This window comes from Mastomys coucha, unplaced genomic scaffold, assembly GCF_008632895.1.
Source record: "Mastomys coucha isolate ucsf_1 unplaced genomic scaffold, UCSF_Mcou_1 pScaffold16, whole genome shotgun sequence".
Classification (NCBI taxonomy): domain Eukaryota; kingdom Metazoa; phylum Chordata; class Mammalia; order Rodentia; family Muridae; genus Mastomys; species Mastomys coucha.
This window is the reverse complement of record NW_022196898.1, coordinates 66,925,085-66,938,885: the sequence shown is the minus strand read 5'-3', so window position 1 is coordinate 66,938,885 and position 13,801 is coordinate 66,925,085. Positions and strand designations below refer to the sequence as shown.

General features: G+C 35.5%; 1 protein-coding gene across 1 annotated transcript in view; it reads right to left on the bottom strand.

Annotated features, from left to right (window-relative positions):
- Dpyd (dihydropyrimidine dehydrogenase) overlaps positions 1 to 13,801 on the bottom strand; it is an 835,953-nt gene that overhangs the window by 179,340 nt on the left and 642,812 nt on the right. The window contains exon 19 of the mRNA XM_031375299.1: positions 23 to 165. Within this exon, the coding sequence (XP_031231159.1) occupies positions 23 to 165 (143 nt within the window). The remainder of the gene's footprint in view (positions 1 to 22; positions 166 to 13,801) is intronic.

Sequence of the window (13,801 nt, the reverse complement as noted above, 5' to 3'; positions counted from 1 at the left end):
AAAGGAAAGGCATAAGCCCTACCTGGAGAACTGAAGCGCCACTATGAAGAAACTGAAGTCCGCTTTCAGCTGAGTCAATCCCACCTGTGGCCAAAATAGGAAACCCGGGCAAAGCACGAGCAATGGCAGTCACAGCTCTCAAAGCAATGGGCCTGATGGCAGTTCCTGCAGAAGATAAGGAAGCCATAAGGTTAGAATGCCTGACGTGGGCACATGGTGCCTTATATTTAGCGTTAAGCAACAGCGGCAGTTTTCTAGACAAATTTACAATTTCTTTATCTGTTTTCCAGGTGTTCTTAACTTCTCAGTGAATGGAGATTTAAGGACTTGGGTGCTATCAGCAAGTCTAGACAATTCGCAAAATAGACACGAAAAGCCTAGAACTCTCCCATAAAATATACACAAATTATGATTTGATAAAGAGTGAGGTGTAAGTGAGATTGCATGAAGCATTCAAACATCTGTTCTAAATAGAGTCAGGGAATGGAAAGCTTTGAAAAAGAAAGCCATCGCATATAGTATGCAAATAGTCATTCAGCTCTGCTATTGTTCCACAAATATGAGGAAGCTGGTGTGAATGTAGAAGCTGGAAACCCAAGCGCTGAAGAACAGGCATGTTCTATGTTGCTCTGTAAATGTATTTTACAGTTTGAAGGTGCACAGTAAGCCTGATATAATCTCACCTACTAAAAAGTTCAAATAAAATTAAAGAGAACTAACTTGAATTCTATAATTAGAATACATTTCTCTCTCTGTCTCTCTCTCTCTCTCCCTACTCTACACACACACACACACACATACACACATATATATGCCAAATGTTACCAGTATCTTAGTCCCCAACCTAATAGACATAAAAATTGCATAATGGGCAGATCACACTGTAGTGATTTTTAAATAAGAATATATTGTACTAAAGCTACTTTGGAGCTTCAGCTACATTCCAGAGTGAACTAGTACTTTTATAACTGAGGGACATATTCTGGTATTCTGGTGATCAGTCACATTAATGTTGCCTTCAAAGCATTTTTTTAAGTTAAAGATAGGTCTAATTATGAAGGAATTTGATTTCGTCTGAAGCCAAAGTCCACTAAACAATGCAGATGTGCAGTTACTTCAGGATCCCATTATCACTTCTGTCATCAGCCTGAGCAATATTATCTTAGAGGGCAATATTCTAGGAAGCACATAGAATGTCCCTGGCAACCAATGGCTTTTCATCTGAACAGGCTACCTCCTGTACAGTGATGCCAAGAATACTATGGAAAAGACAAAACCTTGGAGACAGTAAAAAAAAATGATCAGTGGTTGGAGGGAGTGGGAGAAGGGAATGAGGGATAAGGAAGCAGAGCCAGAAGAATTTCGGAAGTGATGAGAGGTTGCATAATGGCAGGTGCACCTTGTTACCTACTAATCCAAGTTCACAGAACATAAAACACCAAGGGTGAAGCCTGGTGTAAAGTGTGGGCTTTGGTGGTAACGACACTGATGTGTCAACACTTATACTATTCAAGTGAAAGATGCTGAAAACGTGTGGGGGAGGCATCTTTTGTACATGAGGAATCTTTGTTCCTTCCTCTCAGTTTTGCTATGAGCTGAAATGGCTTATTGTGATAAGTTCTCTTACAAAGAAGTGGTTTTTTACGTGAGATGTTTTTATACGTTTCATATTAAGGTAAATGTATGCATAATGGATGCTTTCTTATTATCACTAAATGTGTGTATGGGAATGCCTTCTTATTTCTCTGTTACCTAAAAGCTTCTTACAGGTTATTCTATCCTGATACTTCAAAATTTCACACAGGTATTTAGAACACAATTTATTAAGTTAGACAAACAAGAAACTAGACATCAGGATTTTATTTCTATGTCAAAATATTTATTAATGTTTCCTTATTACCTTTATATTTTAACCAGAAGGTAAACTATTGCATACAGTACTATATACTGTAAGTATAATAAAATAAATCTAGCTATGAATATAACTAAAAGGACACCCACAGCATAAACATTCAGATAGACAGAGCTAACTGCATAAAATAACGGACTGTTCAATACATACCTAGTCAACGTGTTCTTGATATAGATGTTACTTTGAACTAATAAAGAAATATTGGTATTCTTTTTCTTTTCTTATTTAGTTTACTCAAGAGACTAGAGAAAATTTGAACTAAGCAGATAAATAATTTATTTCTTACTTCACTGTTAGAAGACTATCATTAACACTAAGGGGTAAAATTTCAAAGTGGTATACAGGGATTTGTCCGCATATTCCAATTGATATTAATGGACATCAAATGGCAAAATCCCAGGACACAGCTTTGAAAATTTAACCAGTTACATTTAAAGGGCAACATTATTACACAAGTGTTTAAAACACCAGCAAATTCTCATTGGCATTTGAGGAAGTTCAATTAGGTCAATACGACATTTTCTATTTCATGTTTTCCTTCCATTTCTAAAACTTTTCTAATGTGCATAATGAACATGAAAACCTTTCAAACTAATAAAGGCTTCTTTTTCTTCCTTTTTTGTAAATTAAGAGGAATTATGTTCTCTATGGAAATGTGAACCAAAGGTGAAGACATCGATCTTCCTGTTACTGAGCAAGAATTAAGTCATCTTTTATTGATATTATTATAAACTCCATTTGATTAAAAATAACTGATTTAATAGGATATATAACCTACCTGTCCTCAGCATTTTTTAAGGAAAGTAGGTTTTATGGAAAGAGTACTAAAGGTATAGGAAATGATTGTGCTAAACTGTAAATTTAAGTTAAATGTAAGCTAATTTTTTTCTTATAGTTTCCAGATGAGAAAAGTGGAGAGATGATTAGTCAAGACAAAAATTAAAATTCAATGTGAAGTATATACACATATCCATATAAAACAGAACTGTACATACTAAAGTGCTAATTAAATTGAACAGAAACTTCCAGAATCCCAACTGCTGAGATAGTGATTTTAAAAACATTACCGCTGTTATTATTACGGCTTTAAGAACAAAAAATAGGGAATAAGAAGCTAGTTCAACAGCTGGAGAGATGAGAAAACAGACTCATCCTTGAGAAAAACACCTAGATATAAGTAAAAAAGAAAATATCTGTTCTACTGAAGTCAACTACTAGGTATCATAGGATTTAAATTAAGTTCTTATCAATGTGGAGTGGCCAGAGGAACATGACTGAAAGTCCAGTTACATCAAGCCATTTTTGTATCAAATGTGTGGAATTGTCCAGCAAAGGTCAAATTATCCTAGGTCTCAGAATCTTGAAGCAATCTGAAAGCTCAAGGAAAGGAAGAATGGAGAAAAGGATGGAAGGCGGGAATGACACAGGGAGGGAAGGAAGGAAAGAACCAAGGACGGATGGAGGGGAATAAGGAAGGAAAAGGTAAAAAGGAAGAACTGAAACAAAGCTTTGCTTTGCAGGATTTGACCAAGTATTCTGGTTTGCATAAAAGGTGCCTCTTAGAGTCTCTGATAATCTAGACTGAACTGTAATTCCAAAATAATAAATAGGGGCTCCTTGTAGTCATAAGTTCAAATGCAAGTCAGTGTGTTGAAATCTTTGAATTGATTAAAGATCATTTCCAGATTAAGCATATATTAGAAAAACATGTTCATACTTGAAAGACTTTGAAGTATGTTAAAAAGGTGATTTATCTTGAAAAATATTGATTTTTTTTCAGATCCTGCTTAAATAAATACAGTAATTCTTTTTGATATAGTACTGTTTTGGTATGCCCATAAGAACACATGACTTAGGATTTTTACTTAGTGTTCTTTTATTCAGCAATCTATCCAAAAATATTTTCAAGCACATATATTTTCTTTCAATTTAAATCCTAGTTTTATACTTACAGTATTCAAAATATCAGCCTTTCTTATCTCAGTAGGTTATTTCAAAGTATATAAGTTCTATCACACATTATGTGCCATTAGAAAACAAAATCATGACTTTTGGATATCATATGTTTCATTAGTATAAATTTTATAAGGAAATTAAATTGAAGATTAATTACAGTCTATAACAACATCAAACTAAGGAGCTAACCACTGTTGGCTTAAACATTATGCTACTTACACTCTGTGAAGGGTTGTAAAGATTCCTTTACATTGCTGAACTTCAAGTTTGCCATAAACAAAACATTGAAAATTGTAATACTGGCAAGGAATTGTTCTGTGGGTGAATTTAGTATATTTCAAGGCATAGATACTCAACAGTGAAGCTTGAGAATATAGCGTGTATGTGTCTGGAGGACCATTGGTTCTGGAGAGAGCACTTACTGAGTTCACTTTCATGCTGCCTTCTGTGTTGTTCTGCATTTAGTGTTGCAATGAAACAGACTTTTATAAAGAAGAGAAAGCATGATGCCTTCCTTGATAGAATTTTATATTCTCTGGTCTCCCGAGAGGACGAGGCATGTCTTCTCCTTTTCTTCATCCTAACAACCCTTATTTACTAGTGTCATAATGCTGATGAGATTGCTTTGACTTCAAAAGTAAAAACCTAGAGTCCAACATCAGTACATTAAGAATTCTTTTTATAATAAAAAGACTCAGGCACTAAACCAATATAAAAGGATTTTTAATGATGTTAGAAGTAAAGTTTTGCTGGTGAAAAGGGAGGAAAGATTTACTATGCATGACTGAATCATTGAAGGGAAAAAAGGATTTTTAATGGGCAAGATAGTGTGGAATTTATGCTAATTTTGGATAACTGGAATTTTGAATAATTGAGTTTAATTCTGTTTGTTTTCCCCCCTAATCATTTGACTCCTTGGACAGCTAAGATTACACAATTAATTGATAGAACTAAGTCCACATAAACTCCCTGATAATAGCTCAAGCTGGCAATAAAACAGAAGCTGGTTGTAACAGTTTCCTGTGTTCACTACACATACAAAAGGAATATGCAGCTTTAATTTGCTTATATTAATTAAAATGTAATGAATTAAGTGGGTAAAAAAAATTCATGAGAAATTGGACTTCAACTGTCTAATTGTTAATAGTTTTAACAACACCCAGAAGGAAAAATAAATATGAACAAGTCAGGAATTTCAAAAATTTAAGAGTTAAAAGATTGATTTTTATAAAATACACTTAAATCTAATGGCAGCAAACTTATGCTTAATGAAAACAAGTTTAAAATGTTAATGAAGCTAATATAGTGATAAATATGTGTATCACAACTATTTAAAAATACATCTTTACACATGGATTAAGATCCTCTGAGAAAATGAGTGTAATTCAACCAGAAACCATCGCACTAACAGGATTGGAGTTATATGCAGAGATGTGAAATCGAAGGAGAGAAATGGGGAAAACCAACAGCATACAAAATTGTTGGTCTATTTTACTTTCTTATTTCCAAAAGTGAAGGTTTTCTTATTAAATGTCTTGATTTTTATTGCTATTAAAATATATTTTTGAAGCCTTAATACGTCTTTAGCTATGTTTATCTTCCTCTTGGATTATTCAATATGCCCATAGTCAATTAATACTCAACACTTCTACCTAAAATGTTTCAGGAATTTTATTTGAAGCAATATAATTAGTAGTGTTCACTGAGTTCCCTTTCTTTCTGAGAGTATCACCTGCCATTGGTCGAAGAGGCTGGTTCATTCATTCTAGTAAAGTCCAGAGGCCAGCTTCCTGTACATTTGACCCTTCCAACTGTGTGAAGACTGATGCGGTTATGAAAACGGAAGCTTATGCTGCACATCATGTCTGATGTCAGTTTAAAAGGGATGGATTTGGGCTGAAAATGAAGTCTTTGTGAGATGAAAGCATCTATGCTCCCATGTTCATTGAGCATCGTGTTTAGTAGCTATGGGGAGGGGCATCGTTAGGTAGTCTATAGGAGTCCCAGAATCAGGACAGTGGAATACTGAGGGTGGTAATGAATTCAACTCCAGCAATCATTCATTAGTCTGAACTAGACTGTTTAATAGAATCATGACGTTGAACAATTTGCATAGCCTGCTTAAATATAAGTCTTTCCTATCTGGAGGGAAGAACACCAATAATAAGAATTCAAGCTAAGGAGCCTTAAGTAATACAGTGTATAGAAAGCACAGTGTCTGGTACAGTATGTAATATTACAGAAGCTAATATTACTGTCAATGAGAGAGAAAATTCAACTTAAAGAAAATATTCATCAATTACAACCATGCATGGCTATGGGTCTGTAAGCTTCTGCAGTGGGCAGGGATCCTGGATGGGAAAGTACAGTGTCTCATTAAAGGAAATATTATTCCACCTAAAAAAAAAAGAAAATATTCATCTATGAAAATATGAAAATAACCAAAATAACCACTTAATATTAATGGAAAACTTTTAGCGATTCTGTGCCAGTTCAAACCGCACAAAATTATGAATATTCATAGCTTGATTCTTCCATTTAAATGTGAAATTTGTATTTATTTGTATGTCAAAAGTAATTTATAATATCTAAATACATGTCTTTTCACCTACAAATTCCATTTTAAGAAATCTATCACATTAGTATTTAGATACAAAGTTAAATACACAAACATGTCCCCCAAAATCTTCCTCCTCCTCCTCCTGCTCCTCCTCCTCTTCCTTCTTCTTCTTCTTCTCTCTGTCTCTCTCTGTCTCTCTGTCTCTGTCTCTGTCTCTGTCTCTGTCTCTGTCTCTCTCTGTCTCTCTCTCTCTCTCTCTGGGTAGCTTTCTTAGCAAAACAGCAAAAATGATTAACTGCTCCTGGGTTGCTGTGCTGCTTAATAAATTTGATTTCATCTATGCTAGAAAACCTTTTAACCTATTAACCTATTAACATGCCACAGTCTCAAATATGTAGTGGCAAGAATTAGGATGCTAGCAGCAGAAGAAAACACGTATTCTAATTCCATTATTGCCCACACTTTTATACGTGGTGTTTGTGTGTTGAATAGTCTGCTTTTGTTATACCAGCCCAGAGGTGTTGTGACTCTTAGGTTGAGAATCACTGGTCTATGTGAATGCTTTTCAGAGAATTAGAAAAAAAGATATTTTTAAAAAAAAAATAAAAAGAAAGGCATATTGTATGTATTGTTGTTAATTTTTAAACTGTTATCAATGCCAATGGATCAATATGTACTACTGGTTCTACTATTCTTCTTATCTTTAGCCAGCTGTGAATTCAGAAATGAACAATGTTTGAGATTGCCTATCTCTTGAATATCTATGATGATAGAACTAGTAAGACAGAATGGAAGAATTGTTGTACTAAGGAAAACATTAGGTATCTCCAAAATTCAACCCCTAAGGATGCTGTGAACTTAGACACAGTGGTTTCACTAGCAATTTTACAGGCTCAGTAGAGTCCCAACAGACACCAGTAACGAGGTCAACTTAGAGAGCGGAGAACTGTAATTCACATGGACTTTTTTTAATAGCAAGTAAACAGAATAAGAGACTCTGTTTCTAATAGTTGCCACTTAGTTTTATTTGCGCTTTGCCTATATTGTCCTGATAACATCACCGTGAGATGGGTATTTTTGTCTTTATTTTTACAAATATACAAAATGACAGTGTGGATGGATAAATATCACGTGCTCAAGATCACTCTGTCAGAAAGCATGGATGCAATATTTGAAAGCATGTGCACCCAACTCTTCCTCTACCCTGTTTTTAGTACCATGTTATATTTCTTCTTCATTTTATGTGTCCAAATGTAAATTAAGTTACAAAAGGATGAGTTAATTTTTATAGCTAATAAAGATGTATTACCCAGGTATGATAAACCAAGAATATTAACAATGAATTAATTGTTGAATATAGGAATTAAATTAGAGCTAGCACAGTTCATAATTGCTATGAGAGTGACCATATGGCCCAGTTTTCCCAGGAGAGTACCTGTTTATTATACCTGTGCTGATTCATAATTGTCTGATGTGATTATGAATGGCATTCTCTTTCACCTGAGAAGCACCTCGGTTGGGATGCGACATTAAAACATCATAGGAGCTAAAAATGGTAATAATTATATCAAAGAACAACAGGAAAAACAACATTTTAAAAGACAAGTGAAATCTGACTTAAAACAAAAGCCATCACTAGGGAGTATCTTGGAAACTCCTTACAATGTGGAATCCTTAGGGTGAGGCGTTTGGTCTTTGTAATTGTTACCACAAAAGAAAGCAGAGCAGCGTCTAGGCACCTTCTGTATGTTCTATTTTCCACCTGTAGGTGGCCACCACAAGCTACACTTATTAAACAATTCATTAGTAGCATTCTTTTTCAATACTGTCATCTTCAGATAATTAGCAATTTATTTAAATAACCAATTTCTGGAGAAATAATTGCCATGAAATGCCCCGAACCTACTTTTTATAAACTATAATAAAAGTGTTAAGATAATCCCTGACATTTGCAAATGCCATTAGCTCACCTTTCCTTTTGATAGTGCAACGGCATTATGTTTAAACAATTACCTGATAACAGAGCAGTTTAATGAAACAGTACAGTAAGCACGTTCGTTCTTCAATACGGCCAGGGAGGACATGCAGATTTAAAAAGAAATCCAGTGTGTAGGCATGTTTACACAGAGGCAAGTCATAGCCTTAGGAATGTGGATTACTGAAATAAGTACACTTTTGCTATTTCTTAGTGTCTGTATTTCACATGAGACGAGCCAACAGACAACACCCTTGCTTCACAAACACAAATGAAAAATCTGTGAACTAATTCAGGTTAGTGTCTTTCTGATATATAAGATTCTCTGCAGCTGCAAAATGAGCCTTACTTGAACTATTTGTTTTACATTCTTCTCACAGTAAAATATATATATATATATATTTAAATCCACCTTAAACATTTAGAAACATTTTTACCTTGAAATAACCAATATTTCAAGGCAGAGTTGAGCTATCAAGGAAAACTATAAGTGGTTTGTGCATTTCAGATAGCGTTTGTCTTTGCTATGGACAGAGCTCTTCCATGTATCTCCAGGTGGCTCTTCAGTAGCATATTCTGTTAGCAACCGCTAGTAAGAGGACAGTGTTTCTCCACTGCAGGGAGTAAAACTTGGTGAAATTTTTACAATATTTAAACTGTGGACTTTTAAATAATAAAAAAAAGTAATTTAAAAGATTGAGGTGGGATTAAGTTAGGGCTAAACTGAAATTGAGATGGTTTGTGATCAGGTGGCGAGAAAATCGTCCATGCTATTTATATGCTCACAGCAGCATCGATAGCAGGTACAGAGGCATTTCCATTTAAGAGATGCTGACGCTGAGGCTCATGCAGGTTAACAGCTGTGCCTGTAAGGGAGGCAGCATTGTGTGGTCAAGTAATGTGTCATGATAATAAACACTGTTGTCAATGCCAGAGTCAAACCCATTGCTAGCATTGCATATAGAGGGTTCCCTTTATTTCTCAGCATTTAGTTCTCAACAGCCATATGCTTCCCTCCCTTATAAGGTCAGCTGATGACGTTGTTGACCTCTAAATGCTAAATGTACAACTATGACATTTAAACAGTTAGACTATTACAAACAAACAAACAAACAAAATGGATATTATGGACCAAAAGAGTGTTGTGGGACTTGGTGCAGAAGGCATTTGTCCTATGGGCAAATATTATCACACTCCATGGAAAGTCATCCTTAAACATATATGCAGAAATGGTTAACTGCAGAGGAGAAAGGAAGACTATAATGAGAGCAAATGCTGCTGATCGGAATTACACTTTACCCACAGGAGAAGGCAGGATAAGTGGAAGTGAGCATTTTGCTGAGAACAGATGAGGGAATAGCAAGAAGAGTTCCACATCCACTAGGTCTGCAGCATGTCTTTCTGTGAAAGGCTGTGACTTCTTTCCTCTCGGCACTTCCTACTGTTTTCTCAGAGGGTGGCTTCATGGCCAGCGTGTCCATGCCAGGTTTACATGCTGCAGTGTAAACCTTTCCTATCATTCCTAGGAATGAATTTTCTTTTCACTTGTCAGTGATGTGCAAATCTCTGTGTACTGTTATAACACTGTATTCCTCACAGTCGGCCGACAGCAGGGGCTCTGTGGTTTGTTCTCTTCTGTGGACTACACAGCTCTCAAAGAGGTACCTAGCTCCTTGGCTCAATTAGACGACTAACCTTGGTAAGAATGGAATCTCCTGAGTAGCTTTTTCTTCTGGATTTATTGAAAATAAACCTTTCCCCTTAATTACAATTGAATACAAAAATATGGAAATAGCAAAGAACTGGTTTGTAAAAGACAGCAGACGAGGTCCTCTCAACCCAACATGCAAGGATGAGGGAAAAAAGATGAAAACACAAACGACACATGAACGATGTCCCATTGTATGATGCACAGCATGGGCAGGGAGACTGAGCCAGTCCAGGAAGTACAGGAAGGCTTTCAGAGGATGGATGTAGAGCCTAGTTGAGCTCTGCAAAAATAGATAGCTAGGGTTGCTAACTAAAATAAATCTGACTCAGGCTGGAGCTGAGTCCAAGGCAAGAACCCTTGCAGAATTGGTAAAGGGCATGTCAGGTTTGGGAAACACTTAACAGCAAAGGCCAGCAACCACAGGATGGGAAAACACAACAGGCTCTGGTGCGCTGAGACACTGCTCAGTGGGCAAGAGGCCAAATGACTTTCTTCCTTCAATTACAGCCCTCCTTGTTGTGTGATATCTTACTTAATGTGCATGTGATCGAGTGTGTGAGTTCGTGTGTATGTGTGTGTGTTTTTCTGTGTCCTGAAGCACGCACAAAACTGTGTGTGCATGCATGTGAAGGTCAGAGGCCATCAGGTGTCTCCCTCAATTATTTTCCACCTTATCTACAGGGCAGAAACTCACCAATTTCACTAGACTAGCTGGACAGCCAGCTTCAGAGACAGGTCCTCCTGTCCCTGCCTCCCCAGCACTGGTTCTAAGCCTATGTTACTATGCCTGCTCTTTCATAGGTAACAGAGATCCACCTTGGAGCCTCATGTTTATACAGCAAACTCTTTACCAACTAGACCCTCTCCTTAATCTCATGACATGTGCCATTTTAAAGAAATTCTTCTTTAAAATACTATCTGGCCTTAGGATAACCAGGCTTCAACCAGGTTATTCAAAAGAGAAATGAAGAAACTAAGTAAAAATATTGCTGTTTTAAGAGAAACAGATGTTAATAAATTAATATAACGTATTAATAAAGATATTTCTAAGGGAAAAAGTAAAGAGAACATATACTAATGATGAATATACCTGTGTGTATGTAGCCTTTGTTCAGATTCTAAATATCTTTCTGGTCTGATAAGAAACATTAGAATTAAAAAAAAAGGAGTAGTGTGTGTGTTCTCCTTTCTCAAAACATAAAGAGTTCATTCACATTATGGCGAAGAGGAAAGTACCCACTCGCCCAACCCTTCACCAGCTCTCATCGGTCTTAGAATACTTCACTGTCATGGGTGAATTTAGCCTTTATCAAGTATCATGAATACTGGAGGAATCGGCAGCATGAATAAGTTAGAGCACATGATCCAGGCATTAGGAAAGGGGCAAGAATTTGACAGTCTAGTACTTTAGAAGTCCCCAGAGTATGTCATAAAGAACTCTCATCCTGTGTAAGGCCACGCTAGCACTGACCATGATGGGGACACCCTTCCCTCTGGATCAGAGGACGCCTACACAGCACTAACCTCATGGAAGTTATATGTATCTGTGAGTCCCAAGATGCTTCATGTTTCTGGATTGACAGAAGGCTGAAAACCCTCCGCAGGGCAATGGGTGGCTATAACCAGTAGCTACTTGAATGATCACGGAATAGACAAGCACTTCAAAGGCACCTAATTTAGAACCAGGTGGAATGGAGCTGGATAATTGATGTAAGGCGATGACATTACGACAAGCCAAGATTAAGTTGTTTAAAAGGGAATGCCATCGATACAAACTCTAAACAAATGAAAAGGATAATACAGAATAACTATCTTATGCAATAAATCCACCAAGTGACAAAAGAGGGGCAAACTATAACTGATTAAAGTTGACACAACAAACTGTAGAAAATTAAAATTGAAAATAGAGATCCACAACTGGTACAGAAATTGAGTTCATAACTGGAAAACAAAACATTGGAAAAGACCAAACTAAATCTCATGATTTCATTAGTAATTTTAACTACATGCAAGGAAGAAATAACACTAATCTTAAATAATTTCTAACAAGAGAAGGGGAAGCTCAATGGATTTTATATGGCTATTATATTTCTGTAATAAAAAATCTAACAGATATATCAAAAAATAAAATTTAGCCCAATGACATATGAATAACCTAAAAAATTTAATAAAACAAGGAAATTACATTCAGGTATATTTAAAAACATAAAACACCATGGTTACAAGCTTATCCCAGGAATGTAAGGTTGATTTAATATTAGCCTCTCAATTTATCTAATTTTCCATATAACAGAAGAAAAATGTGTCTGAAAAGGATACAAAAAGGAAATTTAGTAAAATTAAAAATTTGTCTGTGATAGTTTATCAACAAAAAATAATAAATGAAGACTTTTTCAGTCTGATGAAAGGCATTTATGAAAAGCCTATAGCTAAATTATAATTAAAGGAGAAATTATCTTTTGAGTATATTTTAATATTCCCCATGTATCACATGTATACACTAACAAAAATATAAAATTTAAAATGTAAAATAATATTTACAATATAAAAACAAATAAGAGTATACTTTTGAAATTTTCTAAAAACCCTAAATGTAAAATCACAATCCTAAGAAAGAATCAAGACAATTGTCCTCCCTGTATCTCTGTGTCTACAATAAAATACTTTGACTCAAAGCAACTTAAGGGAGAAAGAGTTTACTTTTGCTTTCATTTCCGGGTCATTGTCCATTGTGGGAAAGTCAAAATCGAAAGGAGTTAAAGCAGCTGATAACATCCAGTCTGCAGTCAAGAGAGGACAGAAAGAAGTTCATATGTAGTGCTTTGCTATCTTGCTCTACCCTTAAAAATAGTCAAGGACAGAACATCTGGCACTGTCAGGCTTGGTATTCCTATATCAATTTAAAAAAAAAAAATCAAAGCACCTCTCTATAGATGTTCCTGCCCACAGCCCAACCTGAACAAAAAAGTCCCACAAGTACACACTCTTTCTTGGTGATTTGGACTCTGTCAAAGTGAACATCACAATATTTGTGGATTGGAAAACTCTGTTCTGTTGAGAAGATGAATTTCTCCAAACTAATCTACAGATTCAACACAACCCACAACACGATTTTTGAAAGTTTTCTTTGTATAAACCAACTTGCTGTTTCTAAAAGTTCTCCAGAAATTCAAAGGACTTAGAATAGTCAAAAATAAAAAGGCAATAGAATTCAAGGATACTATTTCACTTTAGGACATGTCTAAATCTCCAGGATTTACTATAACTGCATTAGAGCACATCCTAAAGGAGCTGGGTCAGATGGAGTTCTGAAGCAGTCTCCGAATGAAAACAACTGATTTTGAGCACCAAGTGAGTTCAGTATGAGGAGAAAAGTGATTATTTTACTAAGTGGTATGGGAACCTTACCTCCTCCTGGTGTAAAACTCAACATAACATGAATCAAATACCCAAACATAAGACTTGAAATTTTGAAAATAGTAGAATAAATCAAGGAAAAATCCTTAGATAGGAGCATAGACAATGAATATTTTAGATAAAATTCACAAATCATATAAAGGGTAGCAGAAAAGAGAAAAATGGGATTATCTTCAAGAAAATGAAGAATAAAAGAATATTAGAAGAAACATGAGAAAATATGTAGATAACCTATAACATGGAAATTATTTTTGCAAACTATTCATTTGA